At 33.6% G+C, this 25276-nt stretch overlaps 3 protein-coding genes and 1 pseudogene across 4 annotated transcripts; 2 read left to right on the forward strand and 2 right to left on the reverse strand.

The window, feature by feature from the left end:
* The first annotated feature begins 5514 nt into the window (after nucleotides 1-5514).
* LOC143543022 (transcription factor PRE6-like) lies at nucleotides 5515-6720 on the forward strand. The gene is made up of 2 exons (XM_077035456.1): nucleotides 5515-5686; nucleotides 6434-6720. Exons 1-2 carry the CDS (start codon nucleotides 5573-5575, stop codon nucleotides 6590-6592), a joined length of 273 nt encoding a protein of 90 aa, XP_076891571.1. The 5' UTR covers nucleotides 5515-5572; the 3' UTR covers nucleotides 6593-6720.
* A 2091-nt stretch (nucleotides 6721-8811) lies between these two features.
* Nucleotides 8812-11293, forward strand: LOC143543058 (vacuolar protein sorting-associated protein 29-like; annotated as a pseudogene). Its single transcript, XR_013137008.1, has 4 exons — nucleotides 8812-8863; nucleotides 8993-9137; nucleotides 10283-10420; nucleotides 10805-11293. The product of XR_013137008.1 is annotated as a vacuolar protein sorting-associated protein 29-like (transcript).
* Nucleotides 11294-11636: 343 nt separating this feature from the next.
* LOC143543057 (protein IQ-DOMAIN 31-like) lies at nucleotides 11637-15092 on the reverse strand. The gene is made up of 8 exons (XM_077035487.1): nucleotides 14947-15092; nucleotides 14827-14868; nucleotides 13862-13978; nucleotides 13482-13754; nucleotides 13183-13374; nucleotides 13029-13103; nucleotides 11989-12967; nucleotides 11637-11903 (listed from the first exon to the last, which is right to left on the reverse strand). Exons 3-8 carry the CDS (start codon nucleotides 13934-13936, stop codon nucleotides 11872-11874), a joined length of 1626 nt encoding a protein of 541 aa, XP_076891602.1. The 5' UTR covers nucleotides 13937-13978; nucleotides 14827-14868; nucleotides 14947-15092; the 3' UTR covers nucleotides 11637-11871.
* A 3110-nt stretch (nucleotides 15093-18202) lies between these two features.
* On the reverse strand, nucleotides 18203-22349 carry LOC143543023 (ubiquitin-conjugating enzyme E2 2-like). The gene is made up of 6 exons (XM_077035457.1): nucleotides 22231-22349; nucleotides 21223-21425; nucleotides 21079-21104; nucleotides 20437-20526; nucleotides 20168-20256; nucleotides 18203-18474 (listed from the first exon to the last, which is right to left on the reverse strand). Exons 2-6 carry the CDS (start codon nucleotides 21345-21347, stop codon nucleotides 18346-18348), a joined length of 459 nt encoding a protein of 152 aa, XP_076891572.1. The 5' UTR covers nucleotides 21348-21425; nucleotides 22231-22349; the 3' UTR covers nucleotides 18203-18345.
* Nucleotides 22350-25276: the final 2927 nt, after the last annotated feature.

Consider the following 25276-nt stretch of genomic DNA (forward strand, 5'->3'; position numbering starts at 1 on the left):
AAATTTTGCGATTGCCTCATCTAAGTTGAAATTTTGAAGCCAACCCCCTTAGAAGATGACCTCTATTTTGATCAACTTGCACAAATCCAAGCCCTTTTCCGCCTCGTGCGATAAATAGATGTCGGGACCATTTTGAAAAAGATGACCTATTATTTAAACTTTTAAATGAAGGTGTTTTTGTAATTTTAAAAGTACAAATCCAAGCTATTTTCCGCCTCGTGCGATAAACAGATGTCAGAACCATTTTTAAAAAGATGACTTATTATTTAAACTTTTAAATGAAGGTGTTTTTGTAATTTTAAAAGTAGTGTTTTAAAGCAAAAACACTAAGTGACACGTACACTTTTCCTTATCAGATTATCATAACTTCAATTTCATCTATGTAAAAACATAACAATATTAATAACAATTCGAACAATATATATGGGTGTGTGAAGACATCAATAAAAAGTAAAGTCATTCCTCGCTCGAGTCGTAGCACGATATATCGAAAGTCACATGATGATCCTCGTTTTTCTTTTAGAATACTGAAAGCACGCTTCACGTCTTTCTATGCCGACTCTTGAACATTCTTGAGTCTTTTTATTCATCAAGGTGGGATACATAAGCACTTTCCCAAACGTTGACCAACTAGGGTAAATCACGTCTTAAGATAGTATCCACGTTTGTATTCTCGCTCGTTTACATGGAATGGACACTTAGGCGCGACTCCATTCCATGGAGAGAGAAATAACGGAGATTGTTTGAGAAAAATGATGTCACGCGTTGTTTTTTTCTTGGTGGACCACCAAACGCACGCCAAAACCATAAATCATTAGGAGTCATTGCTTTGACCATGGTTGGCGGGTTTTAGTGATCTTCTCTCATATATTTGTCTCGCAACTCGGTATGACACATTTTCCAAACATGATATGTATAGTCAATGTTACCCATCATCTCCGTAAGGTTATGTTTTTCTTTATGTGCTTAGCACAAAAGCACAATGTCGTGACTTGTCGGCCTACATAAGAACTCGATGTCGTATAAATGAATTACGACATTACAGAAAAGTTGCAAGCATTCACGCGAAGTCCTTTCAGACATACATACTTATCGTATTCGTTAGGAGCCAATTGCAAGTTGTTTAACGCGCGATGTGCATTTTTGTAACGCCATAAAACTCATATTCATCGTCTCCTCCAGGCCCTCTTCAAATCATTCAAAATTTGCTTCTGTATCTCCTACAATTTTCAAATACAAATGTTTCGACAACGATACCTTGCTTGAAATGTCGTCGTATTTTGGGTCATCAACGAAATAATCTTAAATTAGAACTTGGTGACTTTTTTGCTATCACAAGCCACATAACTTTTTTTTAGATGTTGTCTTGTCTTCTTTTTTCAACTGTTTGACAAGATCATAGAGAAATAGAAGGCTGCTATTGGTAAAGAATATACCATCGTAACCATTAGGTGGAATGAATAATTTTCTATAATCGTCGAGCATCTTGTTTGTGTGCATGTAGAATTTTGAAAAAATATAAGCCACTAAAAATACAATACAAAGAAAGACTAAATGTGGGAGAACTTTTGTATTTATTTTCTAGGCAACAATCTCCTGTTAAGATTTGAAAACATGTCCCCCATAGTCATTGCCGACCACTTCGGTCTAATCAAATAGGATCACGTGACGTACATATGGTTGAGTTGATTTCTTACAAATTATTTAAACTTAAACCCACAACTTTTTTGGGTCTTTCTTTAGCTTCTAAAACAAAGCGATAACCAAATGAAATTTAGCAGATGTTCATGTTTTGATATCTCATACTTATTTTGATGTTTTCCATGGTTTCATAATGGTGGCTTAAATAACATATGTAAATAATATACACGTATAAAAAATATATATACTATATACTTTAATGATTAACGTGTAATTTAGTATTTATGTTTATCTATGTATACTTACGCACATTTTGTAAATATATGAATCATTAGTTAATAATTGGTTTTTATAATAGTTTCATATAGACCACTAGTTAGTAATGTCTAGCCAAGAGTATGAGGATTCGGCTGACATTGAAGATGGAGAAATTCAACATCCGGTTGGCAATAAGAAATCAAAGGATCAATAAGAATGGGAAACGATCGAACTTGGGGAATATCTTGGCTTTAAGGTTACAAGAGAGTAATTTTCGGGATATAATCAACGAGGAACAAGAGCAATTCGGTGATCAAATATTTTTTTTTATGATACAATACACGTGGTGTAGGGGAGGACATAAAGGTAAAGGAAATTGGTGTCATAAACAATCAATAATGGTGGTATCTCTTTAGATAATTTGCAAAGTCGTAAGCGAGTACATTTCAAGCAAAGAAGTGTTCAATTGCAAAAATGGGGATGACGTGAAAGCCTTTTCTTTTTATTGGTGAAAAAACGCAACAAGAGGTCAAGTTTAGATTGGGTATCATGGTTCAGATTTTATTTTGTTAACTTTCCGTTGTAAGTATGTTGGTGGTTGTTTATAGCTTGTGTTAGTTAGTTCTCTTTGTATTTTTTGGCCTTCTTGCTCAAGGTCCCTTTTAGTCTTTATAAAATTTGGCTATTCAACCAAAAAGAAAAAGAATAAAGGCTTGTGGCCTAACGATACCAATACACTATTACATATGCATAGCCTCTCCAAAATAATGAGGGTCAAATATGGATAAAGTAATGTAAATTTAAAAGTTGGTCAGAGATGGTTGAATTTAGTGTTGAAAAGTTTATTAATGTTATTTTTTTTATGTATAAGTTTCAATTATTAACTAATGCTTAAATTCTAGATCGGTGTTAACTTTTTTAAACGGACATGGATCTCTGCCAAAAGGGAGACCCTGTTAATTTTTTCACGGATACTTTTGAAGGGGGTCTACTTTACGACCAGCTGATATTCTTGTGTTTGGGTGGGCAGGGGGAAACACGCCTGTGTGGATCTTACAGGAATGTCTCCTCTTGTTGGGCTCAGGGACCATGAGTTTGTTGTGGGTTAGACTGCGTTGAAAGCTGAATCGGGCAAAGTTGTTAAACACGAGAAAGTTTGTTTAGAGAATCAACATGTCTTTATCCCATTTGCTTTTGATACATTTGGTTTTTTGGTCCCAGAGGCTGTTAATTTTTTGAATAAGATTCATCGTGTCATACACGGAACTTCTTCGGTTCCTAGGTCCCAGAGCCACTCTCGCGTTATATAGAAAACGTCGGAAAAAAAATACCCAAAACGTGGGGGGGGGGGAGTATGCCCCCGGCGTTTTGGCCCAAAACGCCTGTATAACTCCCCGAGTACGCATGGTCTTAGGACTCATGCGTTTTGATGGGACCGCTAAATCAAACAAAAATAGACATAAAGTTGTTGAATTACGCATACATGTTAACTCATAATATTTAGACGGAAACGTAAAACATATAAAATTATGACTAAATCGAAACGTTAAAAAACATTATTCAAGTAGGTTTGAATTAATATAGTATATAATAACAATAATAATAGTAACATTAGTTAAATAAATTTATAAAGTATAAGGTTTTATCAAATTTAAAAGTATAGTTTATTAAAATTCAAACTAAACTTTAAATACCTCGTAACTAAAGCCAACTATAGCATAATGATTCATGCTAGTCCATCAATCACCAACACAATGCATGTGTGTTCTTCATGTAGGTGACAATAGATTTAATTAATGAAGCACTCAACATTTGGAAATTTTAGCACAGGAACCATTGAGGTGTGCTCAATCTCACAATGGTAATCTGTAAATCTGTAAATAGTTATAAACTAACTTCCACATGACCGAGTGACCGAGTACGGTAAAGGATGTGTCACAATAACTATGGTGTATGCGTTAGAGGCATGTATGACTACTATGGCTTATTGAACGAGATACTAGATCTCGAGTATTATGGCAAAGGGGAAATGTGTAACAAAAAATGTAATTTTTGTAGCAAATGTGTGATAAAATAACTTTCGAAGCAAAGGTGAAACAAAGTAATTTTCGTAGCAAATGTGAAACAAAATAACTTTGTAGTAAATGTGTGACATAATAACTTTCGTAGAAAATGTGTGACATAATAACTTTCGTACCAAATGTGTGAGATAATAATTTTCGTACCAAATATGTGACAAAATAACTTCCTTAGCAAATATGTGACAAAATAACTTCCTTGACAAAATGTGTGGCAAAATAACTTTTGTTTCAAATCTGTAACAAGCGTGTGACAAAAAGAAAAATAAGTAAACAATAACTTTCGTAACACAAGGTGTGACAAAAAGATATTCGTAACAAATGTGTGACAAAATGAATCATACGTGTGACAAAATAATTCTGTAACAAATATGAGATAAGTAGCCAAACTTAAAATTGTTTCTAATTCAGTCATTAGTACTGTGACTGACGAGTCCGATCGCTACGTCCATAAAGTGTTTTATAAAAAGTTATATACCTTAAATCACATGATGATGATTATTATTATTATTATTATTAATTATTGCTACTAATTAAATAGAAATCTGCTATAATTAAATTAATTATTAATTTCTTCCGATATATTTATATATTTTCTTAGACACTGAACCCTAACTTACGTGATAACTAATAAATGACTAATGATTCAAATAATGGATTCTTCATTGGTTCTATTTTATAATTTAATTAATCAGGTTAAAATTAATATAAGGTTTTTTGAACTTTTTCACTCAAAAGTAATATTTAGGTTATGTTACTTTAAACGAATTTAATATTTAATTTATCACTAGAACACCTTACGAATAGAAGCTAGCAAACGTTCAGAGCAAGTGCACATAACTCTAATTAAATCTTAATAACATAAGTGATAAATGACTAATATATAGAAGCGCGCCAATAACTCTTAAAATCAAAATAGTTTACATAGTTATTTTAATTTTCTCGGTTTATTTGCTATGCTAATTAGGTTAAAACTAAACTATGGGTTATTCGGACCAAAACTACTATATTTAGGTTATGTTTCTATTTCATTTTACATGTAGGGTTTTAACTGAACTTGAACAACTTACGAATAGAAACTCGATCATTTGCAATTTCCGGTACAACTTTGGCATATGATGTAAACCTTATCAATCACATTTGGGTTTTATCTAAACGTTTGTTAGAACGTGTCTAGTTTTTCTTGTTTCCGCCTTGCATGATGTGTGACAGATTGTGGTTATGTCCTAAGTAGTGGCATGATTAATCAAATTCAAGGAAATTAGACCATATATATTATATTGATACAATCTGATACAACATATAGTTTAATAAATATGGTTGATATATATACCAGGACCATATGTATACCGAAAACCACAATGGGGCTAACCAAGTACCCTACATGGTTCCACCTCTGCACACACATAGCCAAAACATGATCGGCCCTCTTGTTTTCTCTTATATATGTATCAATCAATAGACCACCAATATTACATATCTACCACCACCTTAATCCTTAACTCCAACCATATATATATGCATTCTAACTCACTAACCATCCATACTCAAGTATTACTCAATTTCTTGCATACAAGATATATATTATTCATATAATGTCGAACCGAAGATCTGGAGGAACACCAAGGATCACAGATGAGCAGATCATTGAGCTTGTATCCAAGTTGCAACAACTTCTTCCTGAGCTTCGAAACCGTCGTTCCAACAAGGTATATATATGTTTGTTAAAAAGCTCTTGGTCTAGGGTTTTTAATCTTTGATTATATTAAAATTAATCTACTCAGTAATGTTCTTTTTTAAAGTATTTGTCATGCATTGTCCCTACAACTAATTATTGGTTTCACATTGGTTATAATAACTTATACATACATGGTACAACAAACTTTTAGTACATAGATATTTCTAACCGAAAAAACTACTAGATCTATTTATCATAACTACCCTAGCTAGCACGGTCAGTTACATCGTGACAAATCAATCTTTGTTTCGTTTGTTTAGATCTCAAACTTGTTCGGACATATATATGACAAGGTTTCTATTAACCAAATCAAAATTATTATTACCTTCTTCTGTCCCATTAAAAGTGTCTATATTTCTTTTTTTTTATTTGTCATATTATAAATGTCTACTTTCAAGCTTTATTAGCAAATTGACAAGTTTACTCTAAACACACACAACAAGCATTAATAAATAATATTGATGGACCTAATTTTCATGGGCATTATTGTCATTTGGTAAGTACAAAAAGTAATCATTCAATCTACCTTAAACTTTGTATTTTCAAACTATGACACTTTTAATGGGACGCAGATAGTATTTGATTTATCATTTATCGTTAAAATTCTTTTGTTAGTTATTAATCTAACTTTGGTTACATATTAGGATATAGTTAGTATAATTGTATATAACTACACATTTGTTTCTCTCTATTGAATTGTTTCAACTCATTTGTGCAGGCATCAGCTTCTAAGGTGTTGCAAGAGACATGTAACTATGTGAGAAACTTGCACAAGGAGGTTGATGACCTTAGCGATCGACTCTCCCGCTTGTTGTCCACCATCGATGATGACAGTCCTCAAGCTTCCATTATTAGGAGTTTAATTAACAATAACTAATTAAGTACAAAGATATATTATAAATGTTTCAAGCGTTTTCCTAATTATCTTATGGTTTCTAGTGGTTTGCAGGTTATGCCTATCTTTGTATTTGATCAGTTAAATTATAGTTTACGAATGATGATATATATTATATTTGTGTTTAACAATCGGGCTATATGGTTTGTGTGTATCTTTGTATTCGTGTTACCTTCATCCCCCGATTCTTTTAATTCACAATTGTTTGTAGATCCAACGATACGATATCATCTCTTTAACAGAAAAAGTTGAAGAGTACTAATATATAGCTAAACAACATTTTCCTTAAGAATTATCATGCATGGTTATAAACTAGCAATAAGATCTTCACCCTCTCATTTTTGTCATGCGTGGCTTAAAATCTTGATCTAGACAAACTTAAAATGTAATCACTCCTCATTAAAAACGATTCGAAAATGAATGAAAAGATTCTTTTAGGCTTAAGCAAAATCGGTACATTTAACGGTAGGTCATGAATTCAAACCTAATTATTTGGATACTGAATAGACCACCAATAATGTGGTCATCAGATGTTTAACGTAAGCTGATAGTCATAACTAGTTTATAATAACGTTAAATTAATCTCGTATTTATCAGAGGTCTTAATAAACAAAAAACGATATATTTGTTTAGACTTGCATAAAGTTTTAAGATATTATTAAAAAGTATATTGAAAGTAAAGATTAGAAGTAATTTTTGAGATAAAATGGGACCAAATGTATAAAGAAATGGGACCATGGATTTTGTTATACAATCAAATGTCACAATCCAACTTCAACATATAGATATTAGAGATGAGGTGGTCATTCAATACCCTTAATAGGACAATGTACCCACGAAAATGATATATGTCAACTCACCCTTCCCACCACACAATTATTAAATGTGAACTATTATTACTTTGTTATATTTGTATTATTAATTTGGTTTACCTTTTTCATAACAAACATATAAGTAGACGTAACAAGTAATAAACACCCAAAAATTGAAAGATTATGTAGCATATGAGAGAGAGAAAATATGAGTTGGCACATGACCAAAGTTATTGGGCTTCAACTACTAAAAGGACTATATGAAATGTAGGCCCATAATGTTTTGATTTTGTATGTGGCCATGGTCCATGGAACTAGTACCAATGTGGGCTTTATGGGCTCTAAAATGAGTCGTAATCAAGTAGTGACTTTTGGTTTTTGAAAGATTTAAAAAAAAGCTGGTTTGAGACCGGTTCATAGTAAACCAACCCGAATCGGTTTGATAAGAAAACCAGTTTCACCCAAACCGGTTCATGAACCGACTCAAACCGTCAGTTTTGGTGTCGGTTTCCCTTTTGAACAAACCAAACCGAATTAAAACCGAACAAATTTGAGGAAAACCGGTTTTAAATTGGTTCTAAGTTATACATAACCGGCCTGGACCAGGTCGACATCTCTTGCTCCTAAAATGATTTATAAACCGAACCAGTTTGGGTCTAACCGGTTTTGACCAAGCTTTAACCAAACCGATTTTGTACACCTCTAATTTGAACTATCAAAAGATTTTTAGTGTAGAAAATAGACTTGGGCCCTGTTTCGGACATGACACGTTCTACCAATGACAGGTACAAACCATCTTCCAATTGCTTATAGGAAAGTACTTGAACCCAAAGCCGAACTAGAACAGGTTTCACCTCTATTCGGTCAAAACGCAGACCCGACCCGACCAGACCAAAAACCAATAAAAGTCCGACCAAACCGGTCAAAACTCGCTCAAAAGTCTGACATACCCAGAACCGATACTTGACCCGGTTCGTAACTTTGTTGACCAAACCCATAACTTGTTTTTTTTAGAAAACCCGGTTTTCTGCACTTCTAATATAATATAAAGGATTTGGAATATGTTGGAAAAGAAGTGCAACATAATCAAGTCTGGCGTTAGAATAAAACTTTAAGAAAATCTCAAACGTCTATTGGGGGATTCCCATTGCCAAGCGATTACTAGTAACCGCCCTTAATGAAATTCATTTGGTCATCAAACGAACGAACATAGACAAACTTTCCGCCAAATAATTCGTAAAATATTCAGTTCGTTTACGACTATCCCTATTTGTACATAAAAGTCGTTTTCAAATAAAAAATATTAAAAGCATCATATTATTTTATTTTATTTTAGTTCTAATTTCAATTCAAAACTATTGATTGCCAAAATATTCATAAATTTAGTATATGATTTCACTAAATTCATTTTAAGTTTGATCCCAATCATTCAATTCTTGAGGTAATTAACTAACTGAGTGTTCAATTTCAGTTTTATTTCATCAATTTCAGTGATTAATTACAGGTTCAGTAAACCCTAAAATTGATAAGTGATCCAGGTGATTTAATTTGTTAAATTTGGATGATTTAGGGTTTAGTGAAAGATGGTATTGGTATTGGCAATAGGGGATTTGCATATCCCACACAGGGCATCTGATCTGCCTGCTAAGTTCAAATCTATGCTTGTTCCTGGCAAGATTCAACATATTATTTGCACTGGTAATCTCTGTATCAAAGTAAGTAACTTACTCTACTACCTCGTAACGATCCGAGCTCGGCTCGTGGGTCTTTTTTCAAGCTCGGGCTGGTCAGGCTCGGCTCGGCTCGTTTATTATTTCTTAATTCATTTATATAAATTTTTAGTTTTTTTTTTTTAGAAAACCTTAAATGAGAAGTTAATACATAAAAAGTCTAGAAGAGTTTAAACTTTAAAATACGTAAGGCTCGTTAAGGCTCGACGAGCTTAAACGATTTCCCAGACAAGGCTCGAGCCTGGGCTCGATAACTGAACAAGCTTTATTTGAGGCTCAGGCTCAGGCTCGGATTGTTTTGAGCTTTTTATCGATCCGATCGAATGCGAGCGAGCGGGTCGGCTCGTTTGCGCCGCTAGTTCTTACGTTACTTTTTTACATTACGAGATCATCCAAATGTGATTGTTTGTTTTGAGCATATTGAGGTAGTTATATATGGAGTTTATAATTGAGTTTACACTGCAAGCTAATGTATGATGTCATGTTTATTTTGTGAAAACGGATGTGATAATCAGACACCATACTGTCAGGATCTATATGAGTCGTATAGGGCTATATGACTCCTATAGCTTTATCGTACACGACAAAGACACAGAGGTGTCAGACCTTCGTTGACTTGAGTTTATTACGAGTAGTATAGCACTATAGCCCTATACGTGTAGTAGTAGAGGCCTATACGAGTGGTATTGGTCTTTACGAGTGGTATAAGATGAGTAGTGTTAGCCTATAAGACTCGTATGCTTTAAAAAACAATCTTCTTAAATTTAATAATTTTTTGTGTTTTTTTGTAATATATCTAAACAACTTAACGAGTGTGTTAAGAAAAATATAATTATGAGAAATTGAAAAAAATTATATATCATACTAGTCATATAGAGCTAGTCAACGCCACCAGACAATATATGAGTATTTGGCATCTATATGAGTAGTATAGGGTTATACGACTTGTATAGAAGTCAGGTGGTGTATGGATAGTGGGTCCTGGTGTTTGGTTATCGCAGGCTTTTGAAAATCATTAAAACAAAGCCGTTTTGTGTACTGTGTTTTACTTTTAACATATCTCGAGTATGTATTGGATATTGGTCTGATTTCTCGTCACATATTAATCTGGTTTTTGTCTCCATGAGCAGGAAGTTCGTGATTATTTGAAATCTTTATGTCCAAGTTTGCATATAACTCGAGGTGAATATGATGAAGATTCACGTTATCCAGAGACAAAAACAATTACTATCGGTCAATTCAAGCTTGGATTGTGTCATGGTCATCAGGTGAGTTATGTCACATTTTGCTTGCGCATTATCGCTTACTGATCTATATCTATATACGAATTATACTAATAAAACACATTTATTTTAAATTATCACTTAATTTAAGAAATTTTAAAATCTAATTATGCAACTTTTGTTTTCAATCAAGTAGTAAATGAAATTCACATTATGTCAAATATAGTCATTAATGTATTTTCGAACCCGAATTATATACTAATGTTTAAATATTTTTTAATTTTTTTAAATCCTTGGTAGCATTTTTCCACCTATAAAATGTACATAAAGATTTAAGAATTTTATGTATTGATACTTTTTATTTCTCACCCCATGTAGTACACGGGCTCTAAGCTAGTATTACTATAAACGTGTTTGTGCTAAATTTAGGTGATTCCATGGGGCGATTTGGACTCGTTAGCGATGCTTCAGAGGCAACTGGATGTTGACATCTTGGTTAGTGGTCATACTCATCAGTTCAAGGCTTACAAACACGAGGCTGGTGTGGTTATTAACCCTGGTTCGGCCACTGGTGCATACAGCAGTGTCACGTATGATGTGAACCCGAGTTTTGTTCTCATGGACATTGATGGGTTGCGGGTTGTTGTTATGTTTATGAACTCATTGATGGAGAAGTTAAAGTTGATAAGATCGATTTCAAGAAAACATCCACTGCCACTATATGATGGGGTTGGTCACGGATTTCTTGTCCTTTTGATGTTGATGAGTTTTTTAGCCTCTTGTTTGGATTCGTTTCGTTTCTGAACCTTGTTTTTGTTTGATGTATGTGATTTTGTAAATGATTGATCATTTATTGTATTTGGTTTTCTGTGGTAGTTTTTATTGGGTGGTTTGATAAGATGTATAAGATTTGGATTTGAATTGAATTGAACTGAACTGCAGGTTGGGTGGCTTGGGTGGAGCGGCTGGTTTTAACGGTTTGACGATTTGAATTGATTTATAGTTACTTTTTTTCGATATCATAAGCTTGTAATAAAATTTGTGAATCGTTAAAACTTAACTCACGTGCCTTTCAAACCGAAGAAAGTCGTTTATTTCATTTTGAAAATACCGGGTTCAATGTTTCACCACGGTTTTATCTTCGCAACTAGTCGGATTTAACTTCTGCATATTTTCCCTCAGGTTCTAATATATAATAATTTATCACAACAGACAAACTTAAAACTATTTGAAATAAAATAAAATAAAACAAAACATATAAAAAAGGAAGTTATGAATCTCAATAACACAAATTAGGGGGAAAAACACATTATCAAAATATGTTTAAGAAACACTTTAGGTTCATAACTATACATGCATACATTGACTATTAACCCGCCACTCGACCCGACCCGAAAACAAAGAAAATGACAAGAAACATGAGTGTCACAAACTATTTAAGACAATACAATAACAACCATACACAGCCAGCAATAAAAGATTTGTTGATCCTGCACTCACCTCCTCCATCCTGTCTGAACCACTTTTTCTATAAAGAAACATAAATAAAGAAATAATCAATCACCCAACCAAAAAAATTAATTAATTAATAAATTAAATAAATAATAACTTACCATCTCTAGGGGATATTTGGGATTTGTTAGGTTTAGTCCCTGCTTTGCCATTGGCTTGTAACGGCTTCTGAACACGAGGTGAAGCCAAGCTTGGTTTACCTTTGGAGGAAGGTAGAGACTGCCGCCTGGTGGAACCATTTTCACCGCCTTCTTCTGCCGCCTTTGCTGCTGCTTGCGCCCTAAGTTTGGCCTTTGCTGACTCGGTGGCCGCCATGTAGCTTGGTAAGGTGGGTGTATTACTCTGCGGTACAACACTCTCGGGTTGTTCTTGTTTTGCTGGTAATGACTTTCTTCTTCTTGCTTTTTGAGTTTCTTTTTCGTTTGAGTTGCCGTTTGCAGGCAGTTCGGGTTCGGGTTCAGGTTCAGGTTCAGGCTCGGTTTCTAGCTTCTCAGGCAGTGACTCGGTGGTGGTAGGTTGATCAAGTGGTTTATCCTCTGGCGGTTGAACAGGGGGTTCTTCTGGCTCGGATGGTTTAAGGATCTCAACGGGTGAATCGTTTACCGGACCATTGTTTTTATCCGAAGGCTCGGGAATAGGAGAGTTTGATACTTTATTCAAAACGGGTGAAGTTTTTTCAGTGTCGTGTTCTGATTTCTCGGGAGGTGCGGAGGTGGAAATAGATATTTTTCTTAAACTACTTTTGACCTTTTCAAGTTCGGTAACAGATTGGTCTTGACCAGAGTCGGCTTGGTGGTTGACTTTTCTCACGGTACGTTTGGATTTCTCGGTTTCCGAGGAATTATGAAGATTATTATCGTTATTTGCTCTACGAACACTTCTTTTCGGTCTCTCAGTTTCTTCAGTTTGTAATTTAGTCTGCTTTCTTTTAGGCTTTGTATCAAGTGGTTTTTTCGGTTGGGGTAGTGGGACCCAGAAGCTGGAAGATGACCAACGTGTGAGCCAGCTCCTAACCGAATTCGGTTCCATTGGTTGGTATTGAATGCTTAGGGGCATGATAGTATGAGATGAAGAAACAAGCTACATTAACGAATCACACATCAGTCAACAAGTCAACTTCTGCACATGTAATGAAAAATACCTTAGTCGCGAAGACGTTTGTTGATAACTTCTCTGCTCGGAGGGATGTTTCAAGCAAGTTTGCAGGTTTCTTATCCTAATGAAACAAGAACCGAAAAGAGTCAAAGTCGGTGAATGAAGAAGTCAACACGAAATTATAAAGAAAAAGGAATTACCACGAATTCTATTTGCTTTTTAGGCAGTTGACCATTAGCAAGCCGGACCATTCGGCCACGAGCCAACGCCTGTAATTCAATAATCGCACGCATGCATCTCAAAGTAGCAACAGCCTGTCTCCTAACTAAGTGGCCACGAACTAAAGCTTGAAGCCGTATTATACCTTTAAGAGCCCGAAACGCTCTTCGGGCCTTCACATATGGTGTAAAAATAACATTAAGTATTAAATAAACAGCTTAAAGAAAGCCTAAAACATTCAGCATAGAAAAGAGAAATTAATCAAGATCAGTAATATTACCAAATAGCCCCTGAAACAAGCCTGCGCTTTTGTGGCAGCCTGTTCTAGCTTGATTAACTCCTCACCGTTTACTGCATTTAGTTCCACGGGAATTCTTGAATCATCAACTGTATCAGGCATTAAGCTGGCACTAGAACTCTTCTCCAGTTCTGTATGTTCTCCAGTTGAAGCAGTAACAGGGCGCACGGGGCTAGATATAACCATAGAATCAGGCCCAAAATCGTTTGTTGTTGCCTTACCAGTGACTGATGTCGTAATTTCTGAAGCAGCATCCTACAATAAATAACATGACATCAGTATGAAATCATTGCTTAATTTGCCAATCACAAATATTTTTGCTGAAACAATTGATGCGCGTGCATAAATAGTTATTTTCTTACTTTTGAGAGATTAGATTTTGATGACTTCTTCCCAAAAAACACGGTTTTGATCCACTTTCCAGGAGATTTCCCCATTGTCAAGTTAGCAAATGCAGAAACGGTGCACCTTTAAATGCTCTGCAATTCTGCATTGTCCCAAAATGAACTCTCAATGAAAAACTAATGAACATTAATCATCCCAAAGGCATAATTCGGCATCACTATTAATGATGACATAGTCAAGTAATTATGCTAAGCTCCATTATGTTCCATATCCAAAAGCATCTTTATCAAACAAATTTTCATACAGAAGTCTCAAATGAAAAAGAATCTCATCGCACATTAAAACTACACGATATGTTCAAATCAAGTTTATAATAATGGACGAACATATAGAATTTGGTTACACTCACACCACCGACAAACAAAAGAGGAATCTATACGTTTCCAGCTACAAGTAGATCCACTAAAAACACTGTTGCAAATATCAAAAAAGAAAATTGAACAACAATCAGCGACTAGTCGGTAGTCGGTGACCTACTGATAAAATTTTTGCTAACCGGCCACATTAGTCACTAGTCTGTCAAACTCGCTCAAATCAGTCAAAAAAGGCAATTGGACTAGGTTTCCTCATTGATTTGTTATGTACTTATGTTTATAATTATATGTAATTTTTCAATACAATTATGAAAAAATACATATAAAAAATTCCAATCCGATTAATCGCTGGTCAGTACCCCACCGCACAATTAGATATATCAACAAATCTGAAGGTCAAATAGTCAATAACAACTTAACAAAATTAGCATAAGTAACAGTTAAACACCAATTGCAAAAACCACACACAAAATCATCATCAATTAAGTACAAATTGTAACAATGTGAAGTAACTAATCCAAGATCTGCATATCCAAAGGCTAGTTATCAACAAAACTACACTATAAGCTAGGTTTTGGAAAGAGTATACTTCAGATCTGGAACTGTACCTGAAAACGGAACCCTAATTACTTGCGAGTTGAGCAAATTAACTGAAATTGAAGCGAATAATGAGATCGTAATAATAATAATAATAATAATAATAATAATGTTGAAGATGAAGATAGTACCTTGAAATAGATGTCATGCGGTTGAGGAAATGAAGCTTTCTCTCTCTAGTTTCTCTCTCTTTATACAATATATGTATATGTGTGTGTCAGTGTGTGTGTGTATCTATCTGTATCTTCTGAAGCTTCACACTCACATTGATATTATGCTCTGTCTTTATTATTATTATTATTATTATTATTATTTTCGTCATCTAAATATGCGTTTTTAGTCAGATTGTTTTAGATTTGTGATTTTCGTCTTTGTGGTTTAAACCCACTTGTAATTAAATCTGACTACACTAACCTTGTGAAGCCTTGTCGTTAAACCCATCATCGTGCCCTTCACGTGCGGGGCATTTTTTTCATTTTCTTTCTCCCCGTATAATCTTTGGTCCTAATTCGCAAGCCCCCTCATGTGAGGGGTTGGAGTGTATTTGGAAAAAAAAGGACAAAACCGTCCCTAACGTGATGAGCACACTGATGGGTTTAACAACCATACTTAACAGGGTTAGTGGGGTCGGGTTTAATTGGAAGTGAAATGAAATCACAAAAACGAAAATCGCAAATTTAGATAAATCACAATGACAAAAACCGCAGTTTACTTTTTTTATTTTTATTATTATTATTATTATTAAATAAACCGTTTGTAATAAATATAGAGTTTACTTTGTTATTTAAGACTATTCATTATTTACGCATAAAAAATCATTTACGTTGTGAGCGATAACCGAACCGAATCAAATTGATCAATAACTGAATTAATTGAAAAGTAATTATCAGTTATTTTTTTCTGCTCTCGTAACATATATTAATTGAGCTGAACAATTAACAAATTATCTAACACGACATAGCGGGAATCTGGTCGTTATTGGTTCAGTTTGTTACGATATCAACACTCGCTATAGCACGAGAAAGAGAAAACTCAAAAATAGAGCCATTATATGCCCAAATTGATATCAACACGTGTTTATATTGACCGAAATCCTTAAAAACGAACACCAACGCTAGTACCAGCGTTCTATATGTATCAGTCTGCTTTGTCGCGGTATTGGGACTGTACCAACACTCGATATAATTTACGATGTTTAAAAACCGTTTTATTTTAAATACAATTCTGTTTAAAAAAAACCGGAGCTATGAGAAAAAAAATAATCACAACTGCTTGTTTATTTTCTTATTAAAAATTTAATAAATGCAAGTTAATAAAGAAAATTCAAGCTGATAAAACAATAAAATGAGTTATATGCTTATATTATAAGGGTGGAATTGAAACTTACAAAAACATTTAACTGGTCATACCAACTTGTGAAAATAATAACACATATAATAAGTTACAATACTTTTGAAAATATTTTTTAATTTTTAATTTATTTTTCTATTGAAACGAGTCAAGCCTATCACCTACTCGATGTAGACTTATTAAAAGTCTGAATCAAGTCAAGATTAAACTAGCTCGAACGCGAATAGACATTCATTTAATAAACAACTGTTAAACGAGTTGTGTCTGAGTTTAAGCTAGGTTAACTCGTTTACGACCCTATATACGGTAGTTATTATATTTGTTACATGATTTCAGTAAAACAGTATGCCAAATTAGATTTTGTATTTGGTAATTCAATGAAGTTATATATAAATGTTGATACGGTATTTATATTTTTTTAAATGTATTTGAATTATATTGAAATATTTAAGTACTTTAAAAGATATAGTTTGAGTGGTGGGGCATGATTATTTAACAAATGTAACAAAGACAGCTAAAAGCACCAAGAGGTTAGTGGGTCACTATCATTGGCATTGCCCATTGAATCTCCTTAATAAGACATTAGATACCTTTTTCGTATCAAATAAAATAAGAACATCAATATTATTAATATAAATTATATAAATATGTATATTATAAAAAAGGCAAACAGTGTGCATATATACATACACATATTGGCAATAGGAAAAAAAAATAGCACGTTTCATTATCACGCAACAGTAAATTTTATATCTAATTAACGTTACAAAGAACTTCAAGATATTATAGCTATTGTTGGATTAGACGAATTACCCGAAGAAGATCGTTTAACCGTAATAAGAGCACGAAATATTTATTCTCACTCATAAAGTCCTTGTTATTACACTAAAACCAATCTAATTTTTTAAGAGACGCAAAAGTAAATCTTGTTATTACCCTAAAAAATGACTGTAGATCTTGCCCTTCTATAATAGGTGTCTTTAAATTAATCTTTTATAATTTATATAGTAATAATCTCTTACATTACATGTACTTGATTAACTCTTTTACTCTTATCCATTTCTGAATGGTAAGCTCATGAAATAATACAACTCTCTTTAAATTAACCTTTTATGATAACCTCTTACATTACATGTACAGATGTACTTGATCAATCTTTTACATCAAGATTTTCTAGCAACACTTGTTTAAACCCAATAAGACGCATCTTATTTAGCTTTATTTTAAAAAAGTCCATTTTTAACGGCTTTTAATGTAACAAACTAGATTAGACTATGAGAGAATTTTTGATCCACTCGGTCCAACTAATATTATATTTACTATCCCTATTTGTAATCCATGAAAACGAGGTGCTAAAAAAAGAGTCGAAAATAAGATATTTTCTCCTATCTACACTTGAAAAACCTCTTCATTCCAAGCCTGCCAAACGATCCACCACATGGTAAGAATAATACCATGAATTAATTTCCTCTTCTTACCAATAACCGATAGCGAAACAATCCAAGTCAAAATAGCCGAAACATAAAACTTGCATCGTCGTCATCTCAACTCTCTTCCCCTATCACTAAATAACTCATTCCATTCAATGAGGTTGTCACCCACCTGTATATTGTCTCAAAGGCAAGCCACCACCAGCAACCCCCTATGTCTAAAATGCGGTGCGCTCATTAGCTCGGCTTTCTGGGACACCATGAAACTAAGATATTACTCAAATGACATCATTTGTACTGGATACAGGGCAGGTGAAAAATAAAAAAATATTGTGAGGGTAAAAAAGGCTGAAAGCAAAATTACTAAAATAGCATAACTGTTAAAAGTGTAGTTGAATATTTTATTTTTTAAACAAAGATTTTAAGCGAGTTTAAACCACACAAGACTATAAACAGATATAGCCACTTAGCCAGTACCTACAGGTATACCTACAACCCCAACAAGTGTTATGCAAGTTTTATAATCAAGTGCGAGATTGAGATTACCAAAACGTGTCCCGTAACCGGTACCGGCTAAGTCTAATATGGAAAGCAGCAAGAGGCAGATAAAGTAATAAAAGCTCAAAAACTTTCAAACTAACATAGTTTCCACAATATCCATTATTATTGTTATAAGTCGTTCTAAAATATCAATATTACAAAGATACAAACAACAATAAGATAAGAGAGAAACGTGAACCACACACCAGGCTAGTCAGCTGTCCAGCTCTGCTCCACAACCTCTCTCACTTTCCTGTTATACTCGCGTTTATTCTCACTAAATAACCGAGCAGCCTCTGAGTTGGCTGGTGAGTTGGGGTTCGGATCACACAGCAATGACTGCATTGCAAAAAACCAAATCATTATAAAAAGTATTTCAATTTATCATAGCCTACAAACAATACAAATTGATTAATGATTAGTAAAAAGCGCAATGAACACCCAAACCGCAAAGGTAGGCTAGGTAGCAATAGAAAACATAATAGACTGTAATAGGCATAAAAAATGAATACTAATAGGCTGTAAACGAACCGAACGAACACGAACAAGGTCTTGTTCGTGTTCGTTCGTTAAGGAAATAATGTGTTCACGAACGGTTCACGAACACTTACCGAACGAGATTTTATGTTCGTGTTCGTTCATTAAGGAAATGAATGTGTTCACGAACGGTTCACGAACGCAAGCGAACACAAATAAAATCAACAGGGCCTAGCGATTGAGACCGACGTATTCATCAATGTGAAAAATGAAAGCCTGCAAACGAATCAAACAAACACAAACAAGGGTATATACGTGTTCATTCATTTAACTTTAAACGAATACGAACACTTAATCAAAAAAATATTTATGTTCCTTTTCGTTTATTTAAAAAAAGAACATTTGTGTTCGTTTATATTCATTTGTTTATAATCTAATCTAAGGGAACATAACTGAACAAAGATAAACGAATGTAGATGAACAAATGTAAGTGAACACAACAAACATAAACAAACATAAATGAAAACACTTCAATGAACACAAATTAAAAATATATAAAACCTTTAATTGACTCATCCAGATAATAATTAATTATTTTATATTAACACATATACGAACATAAATATACAAACATAAATAAACGAACATAAACGAACGTTCATGAACATAAATGAACGAACGGAACATGTGTTCATGTTCGTCCGTTTTAATTAAACGAACACAAATTTTTTGTTCGTGTTCGTTCGTTTAATAATTAAACGAACATAAACGAACTTCCCGCCGAACGGTTCACGAACAGTTCACCGAACGTTCGGTTCGTTTACAGGCCTACCAAATATGAATAAAAAACTAATATACTAATTAAAATCACCTGATCAAAATTTGAAAAACCTTATCAGTTATCATCAAAGTCAAAATATTTAAAATAGTAAGCAAATGACCACACAAGTGTAGGTTATCCAAGACGTTTAGGTCTCAAAAGTCAAAAGCCAAGACGAGAGGTGAGAGCTTCACATACACAAAGCATCACTCTACGTACAACCAAATAAGCTTTATGTACAACCAATCAGCCTTTTTATCAGTAAATCATTCATAACTTCTTCAAATAACCTCAATGTACAGCCAAATACGCTTTATGTATAACCTATTAACCTTTTTATCAATAAGCCATTCATAATTTCTTCAAAATAAGCTCTATGTACAACCAAATAAGCTTTATGTATAACCTATTAGCCTATTTATCTAGTAAACCATGAAAAGTATTCATCACCTTGGTTGTTTTTACATATTAAGCTTCCTACATACCCTAAGTTTGAGTTTGACCAATTTTGATCCAGATATGCATGAGGTGCCAACTAAAGGCCTGAGGCTTTTTCTAGATCGTCTCGCAAGCGTGCTTTTTAAACCAAGCTTGAGCTATTTATAATCTAATTAATGACAAACATTGTTGACTTTGCTTTAATCATTCAAGAAAACATAAACATTCAAGAATATCATATGTCAAAGCTATGAAATTTAAAATGGTAAGCGCATAACGTAACTAATAATACTACACCTGAATTGATGTCAGAATAGCAGCAACGTCATAAATTGGACTCCACTGATTTTGAAGGATGTCCAGGCATATGCTTCCATCTGCATAAACTGTTACATAGCAAAGCCAGAGACGCATTTATATCAATCTTAAGTCTTAACACACAATGTTCTACATGATAGATCATAAAACTCAAAGAGAGCTCAAGCATTGGAGCTGGCACCCCATCTCCAGTAAAAATAAAGAATAATAAAGTTAATTATTTAATCAAGTTGATAATGACCACTTACTGTTTGGATGAAACATTCGAGAAATGAAGCGCACGGATGGTGGCTTATTTGGATAATCTTCTGAAAACTGAAGGGTCAGCTTGAACGTGCCTGATATACATATATTAAGGAATACAATAATGCAAGTATGCAACACACTGATAAGATAAAATTACATTAAGTTCTGAAAAGCTGAACTGTCTACTAAATAACAGAGCTAGAAACTTCATCTAACATCTAAGCAATCAAAAGCTCTATTCACATCACGAGTAGTCAGTCACATTCAGGACATATGCATATGCGAGAATAACAGGTTGGTACATACGATATACAAATAGCCCTGAATCTCAAATATTATAAAACACACTGTGAACTACTAAAGTATGAATACTTGTTAATTGAAGACTACATTTTGAATTAACAAAGTGCCATGGGCCCTGACAGTTATAAACAAACAATTAGAAACCACTATGTTAATGATTCATTTCTACAATTTTTTCATTCATGCTTCATTTTCTAGTTCTAATCCTGTATGTTTTACCACATTTATTCATATAATTACTCTATATACTTCACATGGAATATGCGTTTACAACCATCAGTTTTGCTTATTTTCTCATTCTAAGCATATAAATACTAAACCACGCAAAGCATCTCACTCACCTCCATCCCAAGGAGTATCATCAGGCCTGAAACACAAACAAACTAATCAGTAAAAATCATCATATCTCAAGCAAAAACAGCATCATTAGCAACTAGATTATGATATCAAAAAACAATGATATACACTTTCACAGTTTCACCTACCCGAATATGACTGCATTCCACAGCATAATATTATTATCATACGGAGCACCACTGATTCCCGCAGGAGGATCTTGCTGCAACCTCTTAAAATCCCTCATCAATCTCTTCCGTGAAGGCGTTGACATCTTCGTCAACTATTACGCCCCAATTCAACAAGCAACTGTACCAATCTCAGTTTGTAATTCCACCGCCCAATCAACTACCTAATCCACAACAAATTTCAATCAATTAAACCCTAGATCTATAAATTGTAAATAATCATATAGCATATCAAAAGAATTTAACCTAAAAACGAATGGAAAGGAACAACCGAACATGATAAACGTACTACCAAACAGTAGGATCACGTTAATGGTCAATCAAGTAAATATCAACGTAATTAAACAACAATTAAATGAATAAAGTAATTGAAACTAAAAAAACAAAATAAAGAAATCAAGCACGACATTCAAATCACCTATGCAATTAATGCAGAAGAATATCGGATATCGTCAAGGACCGATATTTGAGATATCGGTGGGATATCAGTAATTTTAATATCTTGCAGAATTTATATATATAGCAATTTAACACTAACAATTCAGTATACTTTCCTACCATTAACAAATTAACCTTTTGCAACTTACAAAAGACTAACAATTATAACAAGTAGAAACTGATTATTAAGACTTATAACATTAACATTAAACACTAAAAAATGACAATTAAGACTAGAAAAACTGATATCGGGAAAATCTATGTCGGGACCGATATTTTACCAAGGGACCGATAACCGATATATCAACGATATTGACTGCATAGCAAACGACCTGCATATATATAAACCCTAGATCTATAAACTAACAATAATCGTATAACGTATCGAATATTATTAGCATAACTACAGACGGAAATGAACAGTTGGACATGATAAACGTACTGTCAAACCCTAGGGTTAGGTTAATGGTTAATAAAGTGAATATGAACGTAATTAAACGACTATTGAATTAATAAAGTGATTGAAACTACTTGTTGTTAGAGACAGCAGACGCTGTGTGGTCAATCTGAAGATGTTGACCGGCCGCCGGTGGTGGTGGTTGTGGTGGTTTTCGACTTTAGACAACGCCTTGTGTTACGCCCATCCATTTTCATCCATTTCACTATAGATGAGCAATTTCGGTCGGACCGGTTTCGATTCGGTATCAAGTTTTGAGTTTAAGAATTTTCAGTTTGATACGATATCGTTATTCTCTGAATTTTGCATGAGATACCGGGTAGCGACAGGGCCGGCCTTTAGGGAGGGCGGGGTGGTCGACGGCCCTGGCCCGACACCCCGTTAGGCCATAATTTTTTTTTAAAAAGAAAATTATATGTATTATTATGAATAACAAGATGTATATTTAATGTTTAAACCTAATTACATAACAATTAGTTTAGCTTAGTGGCAAAGAGGTATTACTCTCAACCAAAGGGTTGTGGGTTCTAGTCTCATTTGAAACATATTTAAGCTTATTTTTATATAAAACTTTTTTACACGTACAACTCAAATCATAACCAAGTATGGTCATTTAAGATTTAATTATTTAAAGCTAACAAAATACTCATTTTACTTTAGGCCTAAAAATTTTTTCGCTTTCGGCCTAAAAATATTTTTGGTTTCTCGGAGCCGGGCCTGGGTAGCGAATTAAATATTTCGATACCGGTACCGAAACCAAGCATTTCAAAATGTCGGGATCGGTATCGGATCGTTACTATTGTTACCAATTCCGTACTCACTTTTTGAGATTTCGGGATCGGTACGATACTGGTATGGCACTCGTATTTTACCGAATTTTTGTCTTCGAAATTGGTACTAAAACGGTGTCGTCTCGGTACGATACTAGTGTGGTACTCGTATTTTACCTAATTTTTGTCTTCGGTATTGGTGTCATTGTTACCATTTTAGTACCCACTTTTTGAGGTTTCAGAATTGATACAATATGGTTTAGTTAGGTATGGTACCAGTATTTTACCGGATTTTTGTCTTCAAGATCGGTAATGTACCAAGTACATTCGGTACCAGTACCGAGTTCATCCCTAGTCATTCCTGCTTCCAAACTCTATCTACCTAAATCGTGTTTGATTGACGGGTTTCAGGTTGGTGGATTAAAATTTCCAATCCTAAACCAACCCATGAACTCGGTAAATTAATTACTATGATTTACGTTATATATTTTTGTGTATTTTGTTATTTAATTGTGTTTAGTGTATGTGTGTATCATTCTCAATTAACATACATGGGTTTATATATTTAGCTCGACGTTATATATGTGAACGGGAATCCGATGAATTCACAGTTATAACTAATAAAATACAATTGTTGTAATGAGGTACTCAATAACTTTGTTCAAAAAAGACATTAATTTCATTTCTAAAAGTTGATTACACGATAAACATTTGTCATTATGCATATCCAATATCAGTCCATATGTAATATAATTTAAGTTCGATATAATCGGTAAACAATACTAGATCTTTATAACCCTGGTGAATTAAAAGTGACATGAAGAAAAACCCACAAATTTGAGCGCTCATTCGTAATCGTCAATAGCTTAGTCGTTTTGATATTGCAATATCAATTGATAATACAAGCGCATAATTAACTTGATTTGCATTTATGAGAATATAAATGACCTAGCTATTGACAACAAATGAATTATTAAGAGTGTGATTTATGCTTCTTATCATTTTATAGTTAAAATTATGAATTTACAATATTTAAACAACGAAATAAGATTATCAATCAATCAATCAATCATACTCAGTGGAATTCCACCAATAGCAAAGCTATAAGTAGGGTCTGGGGAGGGTGGGATGTAGGCACACCGTACCTCTATCCGATGGGATAGAGAGGTGGCTTCCAGGGAGACCCTCAGCTTAAGATAACATTGTATGGGAGAAAAAGAAGGGGCATCAAAGTATAATAGTGATAAAATTGATAATAGCACGTAGTAAAATTAATAATACTAATACTTGTATAGATAACCATATAGAACTAAATGAGAAGAGAAAACATAATGGTGTGTGACCAAAATCAGGTAACGAAAAACCGCTAAAGTATTCCTTACTCCTTAAAAATCCTTAGCCTTAATTCTAAGTCTCCAAGAATTAAGATTAAACGAAAAACCGCTTGAGAACCAAAGAAGATTAACATTAATAATTTCATAGAGAACCAAACGTCAACCAAAAATCCAAAATATTGAATATGGTAAGCAAAAAGATCTTTCTAAAAACTCTTGAACAACCATCTAAATTCTACATTTTATCATTATTACGGCAAGATTATTATACATACGAAAGGGTACCCTTTAAAAATTATAAAATCAGCTTCCTAAATAATATACAAGTACACGAGATTAATTATAAATGATGGTGCAGTTATAGAATCGTGACTTTTTAGTTCACGGTCGTAGAACAGTGATAAATACCTACAGATATAGGGATAACAGTTTTACTAGATTCTGATAGTTTTAGGAAGCAGTCAAGCGGATTAGAATTTCTTTATTTCTTCCGCTCATCCAACCTTCTAAGAAACCGCATGTGTACTTAACATCAATATCAAATAAGATATAAGTTAAGCTTCATGTCATTGATATACAACGATAACAACTTTTTGTTGTAATGCATAGTCTTATTTATTGATAGGACGGAGAAACCACACATTTTACATATGACAGGGCATTCATCATCAATAACTTAGTCGTTTTGATCTTGCAAAATCAACAGATAGATAACACCAACGAATAATTAAGTTGATTTACATTCATGGGAAAGATATATGACGTGGCCGTAGAGGATGAATGAATATTAAGTGTGATTCTTTATCACCTTAGATTTAAGATTGCGAAACTTATAAATTAAACATAAAGATCCAAACATCAACCAAAACTTTAAAACTTAGTAAATAAGTATTTCTTAAACTTACTAACAAATAATCTTAAAATTAAATTTTAACATTGTGATTGTTACATACCGAAATAAGAGAAATGATAATAGGTGATAAGAATTAAGAAAATAATATAAAGTATAGACTCAG

Source organism: Bidens hawaiensis, unplaced genomic scaffold (assembly GCF_021521415.1).
Source record: "Bidens hawaiensis isolate Kalapana, Puna unplaced genomic scaffold, B.hawaiensis_p1.1 tig00013016_1, whole genome shotgun sequence".
NCBI lineage: Eukaryota > Viridiplantae > Streptophyta > Magnoliopsida > Asterales > Asteraceae > Bidens > Bidens hawaiensis.